This window comes from Diabrotica undecimpunctata, chromosome 8, assembly GCF_040954645.1.
Source record: "Diabrotica undecimpunctata isolate CICGRU chromosome 8, icDiaUnde3, whole genome shotgun sequence".
Taxonomy (NCBI): Eukaryota; Metazoa; Arthropoda; class Insecta; order Coleoptera; family Chrysomelidae; genus Diabrotica; species Diabrotica undecimpunctata.
The window spans coordinates 65,791,992-65,810,550 of NC_092810.1; the positions used below are offsets into that span (position 1 = coordinate 65,791,992).

An 18,559-nucleotide genomic window follows, 5' to 3' on the forward strand; every position below is an offset into this window, starting at 1 on the left:
AACGTAATTCATAGTAACAGATACATACTGTAATTTATTTTTTATGTTGGTCAACGTAAAATATCGTAAGTGATTTTTCTCGAAAACAAGAAATAATATTAATTGAAGTACTACACCGGATTGTTACCCACCTATTTCGTAATTAATATGCAAATTTTCAAATATATTAGTTGTTCCCTCACTGAACAATCATTAATAAACAATGAGAGAACCTTTAAACAGCTGTACTGTAAAGTTGACCGAATGCACTTACTGGTTTGTAGTAATTTCTGGTAAATTTTTAATTTCGTTAAAAATATTAATATTCATTATATTTTAATAGCTAAAATAATCAGCAGTCCAAAGTAATTACCACGCCACTGTTTTAAATATTCACTATAAAGTCTTAAAAAATTATGCGATAGAGTTTTAGTTAGTTATTGATAATCATGGTGGAAATAAGTGACGGAAACTTACCATACAATGTAATAGGCACTGAAAATCGTAAAATGATGGTATTATGTCGTCTTAAAAGGTACTGTACATATTTTTATTATGAATGATTTATACGAACAATCAATGAAGGTTTCAAAAGCGCGCAGCTAACTACATTTTAATCTAATGCCTAAAAAAAAAACAGTTACAGCTTAAATTTTTAGATAGTATTATTTTTAAGATTTTTTTAAAAATGATTTTCCGATTAAAAATAGAAACAACGTTAAAAACAAATGTAAAATATAATTCTCATTACAATCAATCGTACTTTAATCCTATATCAAATATTATTTTACTTAAACATTCCATAAGAAATCAGTTTTAGAACCTTTTAAATGCCTTTTTATGAAAACTATAATTGGATTTCTTCTGTCTATTATCTCTTTTATTTCTTTCTTTCTCATGATTTTACGAAATGACAGTCATGAATTTTTATAATTTCATGTAATTTTTTTCTTATTTTCTTCTATCTTTTTGAAGTTTCGATTTTAATTATACAATAAACTTTCTCTTAAACGAGTTTGTCTCTTCAACTTGTCAATTGTCTCTCCAACAGATGTTTGCATATCTTAGTTTACTCATTTCTTTCTCTCTTAAAACGTAAAAAGATATATAGCTTTTTTCCAGACACCATTTTCACAGACTGCAACAAATAGTCTTCTTAATACCTATCAGTCAAAGATGAGTAGATGATTTGCATTTTGTTATATATAATAATAAAACGAAAATTATGACCAACCAAACAGAAGAATTAATAATTACAATTGCATAAACAACTATTGAACAAGTAAAAGAATATGTATATTTGGGACAACTAGTTAAATTAAATAAAGAAAATCAGACCGAAGAAATAAAGAGAAAGATACGGTTGGCTTGGGCATCCTTCGGAAAACTTTCCTATATACTAAAAAATAGAAAATACCCCCAATATTTAAAAACAAGTGTCTTCAACCAATGTATAATTCCTATTCTCACCTACGGTTCTTGGTAAACTTAGTAAACTTAGACGCTTACTAAGGAAAACATAGAAAAAATAGCAAACACTCAAAGATCCATGGAAAGGCTGAACATCAGGTTATCAGACAAGAAAAGAAATACTTGGATCCACAACAAAACAAAAGTGACCGATATATTAACGCAGATAGCAAAACTTAAGTGGAAGTTCGCTGGACATACCATAAGACAGAAAGACAACAGATGTAATAAGATACACTGGATACCATATAGTTACAAACGAAAAAGAGGAACGCCACAAATGAGATGGTCACAGTGGATACAAACTGCTTACAATAAAGAGACGTGGAAGAAGGAAGGGAAGGTCTCTGTCCAATATTGGACAGCAAGGGCTGTATATATAGATAGATAGATTAGAAATAGTCCACTCTGACTCATATGTCAGCACTGGTAGGAAAAGTATGTTATGTTGATGTTAGTTTGATTTTTCAACCTAAGTATCTTTTCTTAAGATGTTCGATTAATCTAAAACGATACACATACATGTTCAATAGTAATATTCTTCTTCATTTTTTCCTTTGGTAGGGAGGTATTATTGGTCACGAAAGCTTAGATACATAAACTTATTTACAATTTAGAATTTGTATCTACCCGCGTTATAGTTGGGGCTAGTGTGCATCTTTAGCTCTGCTATTTGTTATATATTAGGTAAGAGTAGATAATTGGTTGTTGTATACAATTACCGGTAAATTTATACAATTAAGAGACGACCGTAAATGTAGGAATTTATTTTTAATTATCTACTTTTACCGGTAAGAACCAGCCGTAAAAGTATAAAATAATGAAATAAAAACAATAAGTTTCAAAAGCTATTCAAGAAGTGTGATTTCTATTAAACTGAATTATGAACAAGAGACATTTTGTTTAATCTGAACTGAGTTTTTTGCCTAAATTAATACTTCTTTACTTACTATTTGTTGTGACATTGAAAACTCTCACAGCACTTGGAATTACACAAGTTTCCATTTTTTTTCATTTACACTAATCTAATTTACATTTATGTTTGAAAGCACATCGCTGATAGCCTTGCCCACCCGACAAAGACGTTTTTCTGACATATTCCCGCAATGAAATGTTTAGTTTTGGAATCATGTCTAGAGAAATGAATGATTCTTTGCAGAAGGTAAATTGATTTCTGCTTTAAAACTATGGCAGTCGCCCTTACTTAGTACCCAATTCGTATAATTCATTTAAGCACTTATAATAACAGCTAAAACATTTCTAGAATCACTTCGTGCCCTGCCAACATCTGACACCTTATCACCGACATTATAGTTGGGGGAAATTTGAAGTTTGATGTTTTAAGCATTTTCTTCGCTTGCTTTTTAAGACCTTCCTTTGCACGTGTCCGTTTAATTGCAAGAGAATCTTGACTCTCTGAAATTTGATTGAAGATAGTTTTTCTAGAATCGCATTAGATTCATTCACTGATGGTTGCTTAGGTTGTTCTGAGGTTTCTCCATAACACTAAAATATTATATAAGGTTAGCTCTTCATCTTTAAATTCGATAAGGTGTTGAAAATTGATAAATGTTGTTGAAATTCGCTACAATACAATCAAAAACTAAAATGTAATGCAAAACGTGATAAAATGTAGAACACGAAAAAGAACTATGAATCTTAATGAAGTAGATGTTCAAAATGTTCACCACGAACGTCTTGGTAACATCCTAATCTCAAATAAAACTTTCTTCTAACATTATTTAATATAACAGGCGTGATCGACCTAATCGCAAGCGTTATTGGTTCTTTTAAGTCATTTAAATCAGAAGGTTTAGTTTTGTACACATGGCTCTTCACATATCCCCATAAAAAGAAATCTAATAATGTAAGATCAGGTGATCGCGCTGGCCATTCAATCGATCCTCGCCTCCCTATCACCGATTGGGAAACATTGTATCGAGGTACTGCCGGACATTAAGTTGGTAATATGGTGGTGCTCCATCCTGCTGAAACCATATCGTATTCGCTGGAACTTGAGGGTTTCCTTCAGGATATAAATTTGTCAACGTTGGAATGACATCACTTTGAAGTAGTGCCATTCAATACAACATAATTGTTGCCATTCAAGTTGCCCTCAATGAAAAAGAGACCAATGATATTGTTTCCTACAATCTCTGCCCAAACATTAACCTTTTGAGGGTATTGAGTGTGTTCTTCTCTCATCCAGTGAGGATTTTCCGTGGCCCAGTAGCGACAATTTTGCCGATTAGTATGACCGTTAAGTGTAAAAGTACACTCATCAGAAAACATAACATCTTCTAATTGGATAATTGGATAATATTGTTATCCAACATTTCCATCATTTGTTCACAAAAAAAAGTTCTCCTATCAAAATCGTCTTCCATGAGCTCCTGAGTATTTATCATCTTATAGGGAAGCAATTTATTTTCTTTTTATATGTTTACTATCGATGTATGGCTAGCATTCAATGTAGTGGATGCCTGTCTACTCGATGTGAATTTTCCTGAAACTCAAGCAACACATCTAATTTGAGTTCATCACTCAGTGCATTAGCAGCTGCTTTTTTTATCTGCCTTACATGACCAAACTCGCGAAACTGCTTCTCTATTTTACTTATTGTTCCTTGAGATATAGGCGGTAAATTAGGAAATTTCTCATGAAATAGGCAAGTTACTTCCTGTTGTGTTCGGGTGTTATCTCCGTAACCAATCACTTGTAAAACTGTTATTTTATGCATTTCCGTTAATCTAATCATTTTTCAGAATTGAATTGAACGAACTTTTTACTTAAATTAAAATACTGACAACTTAAATAAAACAATTTACTAATGCGTGTTAAAATAATGTTGCCACGTTATTGTTAACAACAAGGTCGTCTGCTTATATTGCAAATTTAACGGGAGATTTTATATGAGAGCAAATATCATTGATTGCTGGTAAAAAGAGGTTAGAACTCAAAGTATAATCTTAGATGATCAAGGGGTGCGAAGAATCCCCGGAAGGAATAGTCTAAATATTTTAAATACAAACTTTAAGATTGCAACATGGAACGTTAGGAAGTCTGTTCGAAACAGGAAAACTAGCAAATGCATGCCACGAAATGAAACGTTTAGGGTTGCAGATATTGGGTTTGAGTGAAGTTAGATGGCCAGGTTCAGGTAAAGTTAAAACCATGAACAAAACTTTCTATTACTCGGGTAATAATGATCCGGTTCATCGTAACGGAGTTGGAGTAATTTTAGAAGACAAATATAACAATGCCGTCACAAACTTTGTGCCATTTTTGGACCGATGTCTTCTTATTCAACTATCCGGAAAGCCAGTAAATATTAACATCATTCAAACTTATGCCCCTACGGCCGATAAACCCATAGAAGAGCTAGAAGCGTGGTATGCTGACGTAGAAAAACTTATAAAGATGACCAAAAAACGTGACCTAACATTTATCTTAGGTGACTTTAATGCTAAGTTAGGTAGAGAAAAAGTTTCTGGATTGATCGGAGACTTCGGACTTGGAGCAAGGAACGACAGGGGAGAGAGAATGGCAGAATTCTGCCAACAACACAACATGGTAGCGACAAATACATGGTTTAAATTACACCCTCGCAGATTGTACACTTGGACTTCACCACAACACAATAAAAACAGAGTAATCCGTAACCAAATAGATTACATATTGGTCAACAAAAGATATCACAATGCAATCATCAGTGCAAAAATATATCCCGGAGCTGACATCAATTCCGATCATAATCCTGTTGTTGCAGAAGTTCGCGCAAGATGGAAACTAATAAAGAAACAAAAACCTCAACACCAACTATTAGACATCCAATTATTGAAAAACGACACCATACATCAGTCAGTAAATAAAGAATTAAACACAAATTTAGGAAATATCGACCACAATAGAATTAGCGAGTACGATGACATAAACGTTCTGTGGAAAACTATTAAAGAACAAATGAACAATGTAACGGAAAAACATCTAAAAGTAACACCTAGAAATAACAAACAGGAATGGATGACAGAAGAGATTTTACAATTAATGAACAAACGAAGAGAATCTAAAGGAAAAAATGATAAGGACGGAGAATACAAAAGACTAAATAGAATAATTCGAAAAAAAAAATAACCGAAGCAAAAGAGAAAAGGCTGGAAACAAAATGCGTGGAAATAGAAGAACTACAACAAAGGCACGATTTTTTTAATTTACATAAAAAGGTAAAAGAGTTTATATCGACTACCAAGAGAACGACTTTTCACACCATGCTGAACACGGATGGCAAACTGCTAGAATCAACGGAAGATAAACTGAAAGAATGGGAAAACTATATTAAAATTTTAAAACTATATTAAAATTTTTCATTTCATTTCATTTCATTTCATTATAATAAAATTCTTTTTCAAGACATACGAGAAGAACCAAGATTGGAAAATAACAACGAAGGGCCAACAATTCTGAAATCTGAAATCATAAATGCAATTAATCATCTTAAAACAAATAAAAGCCCAGGTCCAGACGGAATATACCCAGAAACGTTAAAATTAATCAGCGAAGAAAATATCGAAATATTTCCTTTTATTCAATCGCATTTATGATACAGGTAAAATACCCCAAGATTGGCTGGAGTCAATATTCATCCCACTACCAAAAAAGCCAAACCCACAACACTGTAATGAGTTCCGTCTGATAAGCCTTATGAGTCATGCAGTAAAAGTCCTACTAAAAATCGTACATAATCGTATCTATAGAAAGTGCGAAACAATCATCGGAGACGATCAGTTTGGATTCAGAGCCGGCATGGGAACGAGAGAAGCCCTGTTCAGTTTACTAGTTCTCGCCCAAAAAAAGAAATGACATCAAATTCTTAAAAAACTTGTACTGGAACCAAAACGCCAGAGTTAGGATCGAAGGTTCCATATCCGCAGAAGTAGAAATTAGGAGGGGAGTTAGACAAGGATGTGTTCTGTCGCCTCTGCTGTTTAATCTTTACTCCGAGTTTCTATTTAAAGAAGCATTGGAAGATTCCAAGGATGGAGTCAAGGTGAATGACGTAAATATCAACAGTATCAGATACGCCGACGATACAGTGTTAATTGCAGATTCCGACTTAGGTCTACAACGACTCATCGACAAGACCAACTCGACCTGTGAGCAATTTGGTAGGAAAATAAACATTAAAAAAACCAAAGTGATGTCAATCCGAAAAAACCATAACGTACCTCAACCTTGCACAATAAATGGGCACATTTTAGAACAGGTCAATAGATTTAAGTACCTGGGATGTTGGATCGATAGCAGCCTAAATCCTGATCTAGAAATAAGATCGAGAATACAACAGGCCAAAAAATCTTTCGAAAAAATAAAAAAACTGCTTTGTGATTCTCGAATAAAACTCGAAATTCGACTACGTTTATCAAAATGCTACGTCTGGTCGACTCTTCTATATGCAGTTGAAACGTGGACCCTTAAAACATCAACCGTAAATAAATTGGAGGCCTTTGAAATGTGGATCTACCGGAGAATACTCAAAATTTCATGGACATCGCATACCTCAAACGAAGAAGTGCTGCATAGAATATGCAAGGAAAGAGAACTTTTTAACACAGTGAAAGTTAGAAAAACATCATACCTAGGCCACATACTGAGAAATAATAAGTACAAATATGCCCAACTTATAGTGAAAGGAAAAATCGAGGGAAAGAGAGGCCTAGGAAGGAAAAGACTATCGTGGCTCAGAAACATCCGACAATGGACAGGGCTAAATTTTGAACAGCTAATAAGAACAGCTGAAGATAGAGAAGAGTTTAAAATTGTAGTAGCCAACCTCCATTGAGGAGAGGGCACTTTAAGAAGAAGACACCATTTTCAATAATAATTAAAATCTGACAGACTAAAATCGATACACAAGTGTACCACTCGTTAATACACATTTAAATTTGTATATGTTATGATACCAGAACTGCGCGACTTGCTTGGTCAGGTGTTTACAAACAAAAAGATGTTAACAAGTAGACACATAATTCATATCTGTAAAGACTAATAGATGATCAGGAGTTTGTACTCTCTACAATCACATCGGTCAACCTGAGCATAGCTTCACTTTACTTTGTTACTCCTACAATTGGACACTCCTACCTTTAGTTGGTTAAGACTTCTCCAATTGATATACCGTAACTCATGTCCAGGTGCGTGTGACTCACTAGGCTGTACAATCCGGTATACTCTTTTTCCATATACGTCTTGGCATTGTTATCTGATTCTAATTCTCCACTTTTGCTGCTACTCTTCGTCGTACATGCGGTGGTATTATACCATCTAATTTATATTGCGACTGGACCGGAGTGGGTTTCAAACAGCTAGCTGGTAACAATCCTCATTGTTTCGATCCTCAACCTGTTAAGTATTTGTTGAGGTCTACCACGCATGAACGGTGTACTTGAGTACTGCAAAACAAAGTGCTAAGCGGATGTTTTCAATACTTGTGGCTACGCTCTCCAGCTTAAACCTGTCAGTTTACGAATGATATTATTCCTCGCGGTTACTTTGGATTTCAGTTTGAGATAGTATTGTTTAAATGAGAGTGTCTTGTATAGTTTAAAACTCACATATTTATTGTAGTTACAGTGTTACAGTCTAAATCCACTATAGATTCAATTGTCCCCCAGCCTCTCTTTTACGTAAGTGAAAACACAAATCTGTGTTTTATCAGTGTTTGCCTTGGTTAGTACTTGAAAAACTGTTCTAAGCCTCTGATATGTTCTCTTTTACCTCATCTAATGTTATTACTTGATTGATTATAGCTGTGTCATCCGCGTAAATATATCTTCTGCTAGTTGGAACATTTGGCTGGTCTTTAATATACAAATGCTATAGAAGGGGAGATAACACACTGTCTTAAGGATACGTTTGTATAAACCAAACCAAATGTTGTAAAACAATTCATTTCCAAAACCATCTTCGATGAACTGTGTGAGGTTTGTATTATGGCTACAACAAGACTTTCCGGCATAAAGCTACTTTATTGTGGAATAATCTTTTCGTTTACATTTTCGCGAATTTTCTTCAGAACCATCCTTCCAAACACCTTGTAGATGACATAACAGTAAGACCGGAAGGTAGTTTTTTGGCTCTATTGATGAATTCTCCGGTTTCAGGAGTGCCACTACGTAGGCGTTTCTCCAGAGTTTAGAAAAATAACAGCTCTCAGCACATTTGTTCATCACTTGTAAAAGTCATTTGTTAGTAATAAACAGATCCTTAACGCTTTATCTGTTCTGTACTGATGTCGTACGAACCAGCGGCTTTGTTTTTTATGTATCGGATAGCAGTTTGCAGTTCCTAAAGGGTGGAAGGTGTGACCATAAAGTTTTTCTCTTTATTAAGTACTTGAGTTATGGGCTATCTTATGTTCTTGCATTTAGTCTTACCAATAAGTAAGAGCTTATATGCTATTTGATCTGACGACTTTTGAGAGTTCAGAAAGGGGAGCAGCAAAGCCATTACTCAGATTTTTAATAAGCTTTCATGCGCCTATTGGTTAGCTTCATCATTCAATAGTTGGGCCCTCTAGTATAGGAGTCTGACTTCACTTTTTGAAATTAAAACTGCGTTGAAAAGAAATAGTCTTATTAAATACAATGGCTCTTACTTTAACCATGATTTATCTATGCTGCATTTTTGGAATTTGATTATCCATCACTTGGTTTACCTGCTGAGCAATATTGTCAAGATTATTTATTTTTCTCCATCAAAAAAGCAGTGACAAAGAATATGATAACCTAGATGTTTGCAATTTTCCTCTTTTTCGAATGCTTCGATGACTTCGATGATTCATAAAAAAGTAGTGAAGCACTATTTTTCTTTTCAGCCTAAGCTGAAACAAAAAAATAGATTAAATACAAAACTTATTTACTTTTATTATCAAATAACGATCTCTGTGAGAAGAAAACTGAGTGAAATATGCTACTTCTGGTTAAAGCGAACTCTGGGAATTTGAATATGATTTTTATACCAAAAATTGCGATTTTCAGCGTACACTATCTGTTATTATATATTTATGATCTATATATATGCGAAATAATTATGCGATGCGTATAATTTGAGATAATTGAAAAATATAATTTATAAATTTGTTACGATAATAGTAAAAATTATCTTAACTTATCTCCAAATTGACATAAAAGCACCTATTAATACTTTAGAATTCACTATTTTTAATGGAAATAAATACCATTTTAGTTTAAATTATGTATATTAAAGTATTTCGATTTTTAATTCAGACTTGAAACTAAAATTGTGGTTTATTCCCAGTAAAAATAGGAAATTCTATTAAGATGCCACAAGACAGTAGCTTTAGAACAATGCTGTGAAAGACCGAGTTCTTGTGAGCAACGTGAAATGGACTATCTCGAATTTTCCTGCACACTCTCACGGACATCGAAGACGTTTTCGGCAGACATTGCATTTTGTTGACATACGGGCGAAGGGTGCGAAAGGCTGTCGGAATAGAACACCCATTTAGATACGACAATTTTATCATTTGCACGTATTGCTCTGCGCTATATCCATCCATGGTGATTTCGCTAACAGTCTGACTAAATATCGGCCAATTTGACATATACAGCTCAACAATATGATTACTACTAACTATCAAAGTTCAGAAGTCCATGTATTTAAAAATTTCTAAAGAAACATATTAACAGCCAGTGTAACTCAAAAAAAGAAATTCTGTCAAGAATCGAACAAGCAAGGAAAACTCATGAACATGAAAACATTTTTTACAAGATCAGACCTTAGTCTAGAGCTCAGAATTCGAATGATCAGATGTAACGTTTTCTCTGTTTTGTTATATGCTGTGAAAGTTGGACAATAGACTCTGAAACAGAAAAAATAATCTTCTTCTTCTTAAGGTGCCGTGCATTTCTGCGTAGGCGTCCACCGTACATCGTCAGGTGAGATGTTAAATAGTCTATAGTATATATAATATAGAAAAGTATATCTTTCTCCTCGTAATATGTGTCCCAATTATGCAGTCTTCTGACTTTTACATAACTAAAAAGTTCCCTATTCTGTAAGCCGGCTCTTCTGAGTACTTCTTCATTTCTGACCCTGTCCGTTCCTGATATTCTAAGCATTCGACGCAGGCAGCACATTTCAAACACTTTAAGTTTGTTAATGGAACTGGCCTTTAACGTCCATGCTTCCATGGACATTCCGTACAAGAGAACAGGCCACACGTAACACTTAAGCATCTTGTATCGGAGGTTGAAGTCCAATTTGCGATCAGTCAGAAACTTACGAAGCCTCAAAAAAGCATTTCTGGCTTGTTCAGCTCTGCTCTTTATTTCATTCTTGGGGTCCCAACCCTCGTTCAGCAAACAACCCAAGTATTTAAATTGCCTGACCTGTTCGATTTCTTCTCCAGAGACATATATATTTGCCTTGGGGTAATCATTTCTACTTATAATCATTGTTTTTGTCTTCTTGATATTTATTTTCAAACCCGAACTTCACTAGAAAGAGTTAGATCATTTAAAATGCATTGAACATCTTCGATGTTATCTGCCACTATGGCTGTATCATCGGCATACCTGATGTTTATATAAATATTCCGTTAACTTTAATACCTTTATTAGAGTCTGTCACTGCTTCTGCGAAGGCTTTTTGTACTTATAAATTAAACAGCATTGGAGACAGTATACAACCTTGACTTACTCATTTTTTAATGGAGAAATCTTCTATTTCGTTGAAATTTTGAAGACGTACTATTGCTGTCTGGTTCCAATACAGATTGGCGATAATTCTTATATCCTTGTCGTCCAATCGCAACTCTTGTAGGTATTTTATCATTAATTCGTGTTTTACATTATCGAATGCTTTTTCATAATTGATGAAACAGACAAAAACATCCTTTCTTTGATCTAAACAATTCTGTATTAATGTTTGTATACTGAAGATCGCTTCTCTCGTGCCAAGTCCATTTTTGAAACCAAACTGACTCCATCCACTGACCTTTTCACATTTCTCAAACAATCTAGTGTGCAGTATTCTCAGGAAAAGTTTTAAAAAGTGACTCATTAGGCTTATTAGTCGGTGGTCCTTGCAGAAGTTCGCACGTGGTGATTTTGGTAGGGCGATAAATGTAGAGCCAAGCCAATCTTTTGGAATCTGGCCCGTATCGTAAATGTCGTTAAAGAGCTTGACAATAATGTCTCGGTTTTCTTCATTAAGTAACTTGATTGTTTCTGCATACATATCATCTGGTCCTGGGGTTTTGTTACTTTTTAATAGTTTGATAGCGTGTACAATTTCAGCTTTCAAAATACTTGGGCCATACAAAGGGTCTCCCAGTTGTGGTGGTTTTTGTGTTCTGTCATCATTGAACAAATTGGCTGTGTACAATTTCCAAGTATTAAGTATATCGCTAGGGTCCGTTATTAGTTCATTTAGGTCATTATGTATACCAGTGACTTGTTTTTTCTTGAAGACACCAGCAATTTTCTTAATTTTCTTGTGAAGTTGGAAGCTGTCGCCGAGTTTATATAGGTTTTCAGCCTCGGTGCAAAGTGTAGTCAACCAGATGTCCTTCGCCGCTATAATTTCCTTACGAATTTGACTGTGTATATTTTGGTACCCTACTTGGTCCTGCCTAATCTTACACTATCTGCGTTGTTCCATCATCTCTAATATTTCTTCTGTCATCCACTCATTCCTGGTAGTTGTTTTACTCTCGAGTAGAAAAGTGTTGTTCACCTCACCAAATGATTCTTTTATGGTGGTCCATGACTTTTCAACATCATCCTTAGTTGCCATATTAGAGAACCTGTTATTTATTTCCTCTGTGTACGCTTCACTTGTTTCATTGTTTTTGAGTTTTCTAATGTTTACTGATGCCTTCTGGTGTTTTATTTTAGCTGTAGCGAGCCTCAGTTTAATATTTGCTACTAAGGGATTGTGGTCTTATCCTATGTCTGCTCCAGGTAATACCTCAGTAATAGCATTCCTGTACCTTCTATTTATTGTCACATAATCTATTTGGTTCCTTATAATGCCCTGATGTCCTTCTAAAGGCGACTTTCATGATTAAAGCCTCCTGGGTGGTAACTTATACCAAGTATTCATTATGACTAGATCTTTGTCTTGGCAGTACTGTATCAATCTGTCCCCTCTGTCGTTTCTCTGTCCAAGATCATATTTTCCAACTACGTGATCTACGGCTCCTTCCCCAATTTTTGCGTTAAAGTCTCCTAATACGATGTTAATTTCGTGATTCTTAGTCACCTTTAAGGCTTCGTCTATCTGTTCTTCTTATGACTTGTCTGCAGTAGGGGCGTAGACTTGTATATTATTTATGTTCACTTTTCCATGCAACTGAATAAGTATGACTCTTTCGGAGATCGGAACAAAGTTCTTCACGGAGACGCGCAAATTTTCGCTTATCAGAACTCCTACCCCATTGTATGTGGTGAGGGTCTGTGCTATCACTGCATGAGTAGTAAAGGGTTTTACCAGTAGTATTGATCATACCTGTGCCTTCCCATCGTAATTCGCTTATGCCGAGAATATCGATGTTAATTCTGTTCATTTCCTGAATTAGATTTTGTAGTTTGCCTGCTGCAAATAAGCTTCTGACATTCCACGTACCAATTTTGGTTATCTTATCAAGTTGAAACCGGGAGATTATTCGCACCCCTTGCCGGGACTAGGGGCCGTTTGTTTTGGTTCTTCCAACATGACAAGAAAAAAATCTACGGACGGACGTCCTGAGGAATATAATGCGGTAGTTTCCTACTTGCTTTTGATCTATCTATTCTTTTATTGAAAAAAAAATAGATGCCTTTGAAATTTATATATACAGACGGATGCTGAAAATTCCATGGATATAAAAATTTACCAATGGTGAGGTACTTTGGCGCATGAGTAAACAAAAAGAATTACTTAGCATAATCAAAGAGAGAAAAATACAATACTTGGGTCATGTGTTGAGACGTGAAAGATACGAATGACTCCAAATATATTGGAAGGTAAAGAGCAGGGGAAAAGATCAGTTGAAACACGCCAGAATGTATGACTGAAAGACCTGAGGAGATGGTTTGACCGCTTATCCACAGAAATCTTTCAATTGCCATTTGCTTTGCCATTTGCCATTTGCTTCTTCGAAACAAGAAGAAGAAAAAAAAATAGACAAGCTGTTATCGACATACTAGATACTGTATCCTCCATTAACGTTATATATATTCCACCGCCCCTCAGCATATAATCTATCCAACTGTAGCTTTTTCCGTTTATTCATTTTAAACAAATAGCCCTTTTCATTGCTTCGTAAAAAGTATTGTCCAGTTTTCCTCTATATCGAGAAATGCATCCAGCGTCAACTCTTGGTTTTTCAAGGGACTCCAACCTCTGTACGAGGTGGTGCAGTATCGTTATCGTAAAGTACTTTGCTCTATACGCATACTTTGGTTGATATATCAGAATTTCAACTAATACACAATTCCTAATATGTCTATCTATCAGTTCTTTTGTAGTCAGTACAAATGACATTAGACTTATTAACCTTACAGACATTAGACTTATTAGCCTTAGAACTTTTTTTGTCTGGTTTTGCCAGGTTTAGCATAAAAGCTAGCCTTATAAGCTTTCATGCTTTTGTTATGTATCCCAGTCCTCAAATAGCCTATATAACTTTTTGTACATAAGCTTATTACCTTTCTGTAGAAGTATCGGATAAATCTCGAGTAGACCCAATAATTTATATGACGGATTTATCACTCCCTTTGTTACACGTCAGTTTTTCCTAGAACCATAAGTTATGATCTATAGTTCAGTGTGCTGCCATGTATATAGGGATATTAGTTTTGTTGCAGACTGTTAGAATATGCTTACCTGAGGGTCCGTGGAAAAAACTTTATAAGAGCATTAACACTTCTGAAGTTTATTTTATCTCCTTGCAAGGCCTTCTCTGCGATTTTTTGCCCTTCTTAGTTTTTATATTCAGTCAAAGCTGTTAGATAATCGCCCCACTCGCCTGATCTTTTGATGTTTTGATGAAATTAAATTTTTGTTTGACTTCTATTCTGCGATTTTTAAAGTTGATATCCCAAAGCACTTTTCTTCTGGATTTTTTTACTATCTGTTTCTTACTGTCTACTTTGGGACAATTGCTTTGGAACGCCAACATGAAAACCTATAGAAATTATTCGGATGTCATATCTAGGTCGAGCGTATCCTTTATCGTCCCAATTACCCTCTCTAGGAATTTAGACAGGGTATATATTGAGGAACTGTTTGATGATAAAAGAAAACAGAAATACAAATCGAAAATATATCAACTGGTCCAAACATAACCTTCGATGAAATGGAAAAAGCTATACAACTGGTCCAGATAAAATTCCCAACAAAATAATCAAACTACTCGACGATTAAGGCAAACGTTCTCTTTTAAACCTCTTCAATAAAATATAGGAAATATTTATAGGAAATTATTTTAAAACGAGAAGTGTTATAAACATTTAAACAAATGATAATATTGTCATTAATTGGACGGCATTTATGACTTTTTAGTAGCAGTAGCCGTTTTTAATTTAAACCTGTTAAGAATAAATATATGATAACTAGAAACTAATTGATCGAGAGTAGTGAATCGATGTGAGAACCGCTATTTCATGACGTTATTTGTGACGTCGTCTCGTGGCGCTAGTTCCGTGACGTTCGATTCAGCATTTTACTATAGAGGAAAAAGTAATACAACGCTAGTATAGAAGCTTCGCCTCAATATTAAGTAAAATCTAACAAAAAGACTAAAATCGATATGCAAGTGTAAAAATTTGTTATTACACATTTAAATTTTTATATTTTATGATACCAGAACTGTGCAACTTGCTTAGCCAGGCCTTTAAAAGCAAAAAGATATTTACAACTACTCTCCACAATCACATCGGTCAACCTGAGCATAGCTGCATTTCACATTGTTACTTCTACAATTTGACACTCCTACCCTTAGTCGATTAAGACTTCTCCAATTGATATACCGTAACTTATGTTCAGCTGCGAGTGACTCACTAGGCTGTAGGTACAATTCGGTATACTATTTTTCCATAAACGTCTTGGCTTTATTATCTGCTTCTTATTCTCCACATCTGCTTCTACTTTTCGTCTTACATGCAGTGGTGTTATACCACCTAATTTATAGAGACACTGGACCGGAGTGGGTTTTAAACAGCCGGTAATAATCCTCATGGTTTCGTTCCTAAACCTGTTGAGTATTTGTTGAGCACGCATGAGCGGCGTACTTGCGTACTGCAAAACAAAGTGCTAAGCGGATGTTTTCAATACCTGTGGCTACGCTCTCCACTTTAAACCTGTCAGTTTACGAATGATATTCTTGCTCGCGGTCACTTTGAGTTTCAGTTCATGATAGTGTTGTTTAAATGAGAGTTTAAGATGATATAGGAGAGATAATGAGAGTCTTGTATAATTTAAAACTCACATAATTATGGTAGTTACAGTGTTGTAGTCTAAATTAACTCTGTATTTAATTGTCTCCCAGCTTCTCTTTTACGTAGGTATAAATTCAAGTCTTTGTTTTATGATGGTTAGCCTTGGTTAGTACTTGGAAACCTATTCTAAGACCTCTGATAAGTTCTCGTTCTATCCTCACCTAATGATCTTACTTGATTCAGATACTTATACAATTGGTCCAGATAAAATTCTTAACGAAATAATTAAACTACTCGACGACAAAGGCAAACATTCTCTTTTAAAAATCTTCAATAAAATATACGAAAGAGGGCATATGCTAACGGACGGGCTACTGTCAACATTTGTATTGATACCGAAAAAAATAAACGCTTAACAATGTAGCGAACAACCGTAACATCCGTGAATTCATGACCAAGACCTCCGTATTATCAATGTCCAAACATACGAACTGGTCAGAATACAACGAAAGCAGTGAAAATACGACGTGGAGTAAGGCAAGAGTGTATTTTATCGCCTCTACGTTTTAATATCTACTCCAAATTTATTTTTAAATAAGCCTTAGATGAAGATGTAGGCTAATTTATATTTAAATGGGAATAAGCCACAATTAAAGGTTAAAATACGTTTATTGACATTTCAATTTCCACTTCCTAACGTCAATAAACGTATTTTAACCTTTAATTGTGGCTTATTCCCATTTAAATATAAGTTATTTTAAAATGCCACAAGAAAATAGCTTCAGAACAATATGAAGATGTAGGCATTAAAATCAACGGGATTAATGTCATCAAGGAATGATAAATATAGTCTTCTGCAGGTCATCATGCAGGGTAGAGTCGATGGCAAAAAGGGAATAGGTAGAAAGATGAAGTCATGGCTGCGAAATATTCGAGACTGGACGAACATAGCTGTAGACGAATTATTTCACGTTGCAAAAGACAGAAAAACTTAGAAATCTGGTTGCCAACCTCCGTTAATGGAGACGGCATAGGAAGAAGAAGAATGTCATCAATCTCAGATACGTAGACGATACGGTATTGATTACATCGAATGAAAAAGAGTTGCAACGACTTAAAAACAGGGTGACTAAAACAGGTGTTCAATATGAGCTAAAGCTTAACATTTCTAAGACAAAAATTATGGTTGTCAGCAAAACAGAGTTACAACTAATGAATATAAGAGCGTATATAATAGAGTTAGAAATAATCCACAATATCACCTATTTGGGGGCCAATGTTAACGATGACTTTGGTATAAGCAAAGAAATAAGAATGCGCATTGAAAAAGTCAGATCTGCCTTCTATAAACTAGATAAAATTTCCATGAATAGATATTGTATTAAACTTTAAAATCAGATTAATACGCTGATTCATATTTTCCACATTGCTGTATGGCACGTAGAGCTGTACTCTGACTCCAACACTAATAAAGAAAACTTAAGGTCTTTGAGATGTGGATTTACCGACGAATATTGCGGATAAGTTGGGTTGATCGAATAATAAATGAAATAGTTTTACACCGAACGAGAAATACACAGAAATAACAAGAACAATCAAAATTCAAAAGTCACAATATTTCGGCAATGTATTGACACATTCAGAGAGGTATATACATCTACACCACATAATACAGGGCAAGATCGACGAAAGAAGAGGCCCATGCCAAAGAAGAATATCCTGGCTCCGAAATCTCCGAGTGTAGTGTCAAGAGACATCCATTAATCTGTTTTGAGTTGCCGTAAACAAAGTTATTATTGCCAATATGATCGCCAACGTTCGAAGCAATTTAGAAGATGAGCTTGTTTCCTATATTTAGTATGTATAAATCAAATTCCTTAACAAACTATAGTAATGACCCAACTCTGTCACTGTTTTTTGCTGCTCTAGGTCAGGCGGTGGGTGCCGATGACCAGTTGTAGCTCATTTATCCCGCAATATATTACTACTATTTCATTTCCTGAATGGTGGTTGTTCGTTATCATCATATAAAATATATGCTGATACAAGAATTATTTTCGTCATACTCCCTCTCTCAGTGATTTTTATCTTCACCGTGGTGTAATAACTTGAACAGAAATTTTTAAACGGCAGTATTTTAATATTTCGTTTAAATATTGTGCAGGTCCTAAAGACTTTGACAAATCGGCTATATATAAGCTCTTTACCAATGCCCAATCGACCTCTTATTCAGCTCTAGAATTCCCAGGGCTCTTGTATCGAAGCTACACAGAAACTTTTTATAGAAACAGTAATTACAACAGCCTTACTGCGCTGGACATTTGCCTGCAGAATTCTCATTGAAGCCTACGAGGCCTCTGTCTTAAAGCATAACTTTTAATGCAGCCCTTAATGTTTTGCATGAGACCTTATATATCGAGGAGACTAGGATTTGTCCATCCTTCCCTGTCTTGTAATTTTTCAATAATCAGTTTCCGTCTTTAGGCGGGTCCCGCTTGTTGCTTTATAAGTTTATTTCTCTGGAATGCGAGTGAGGTCTGTGGAACTCTAGGCATGTTATTGCGATTGAATACAGACAATTCTGCTCCCTCCCATAGTTCCTACATAGTCTTTTCTACATCAAAAGTCTATTTTTTGGTATATTGTTTAGCAGACTTCACCTGCGT

The 18,559-nt window shown here is 35.0% G+C and overlaps 1 protein-coding gene across 1 annotated transcript in view; it reads left to right on the forward strand.

The window, feature by feature from the left end:
* The first annotated feature begins 419 nt into the window (after window positions 1-419).
* The window catches only part of LOC140447650 (lysophosphatidylserine lipase ABHD12-like), a 165,093-nt gene continuing 146,953 nt past the window's right edge, over window positions 420-18,559 (forward strand). Inside the window, exon 1 of the mRNA XM_072540426.1 lies at window positions 420-514. Within this exon, the coding sequence (XP_072396527.1) occupies window positions 429-514 (86 nt within the window). The 5' untranslated portion in view covers window positions 420-428. The remainder of the gene's footprint in view (window positions 515-18,559) is intronic.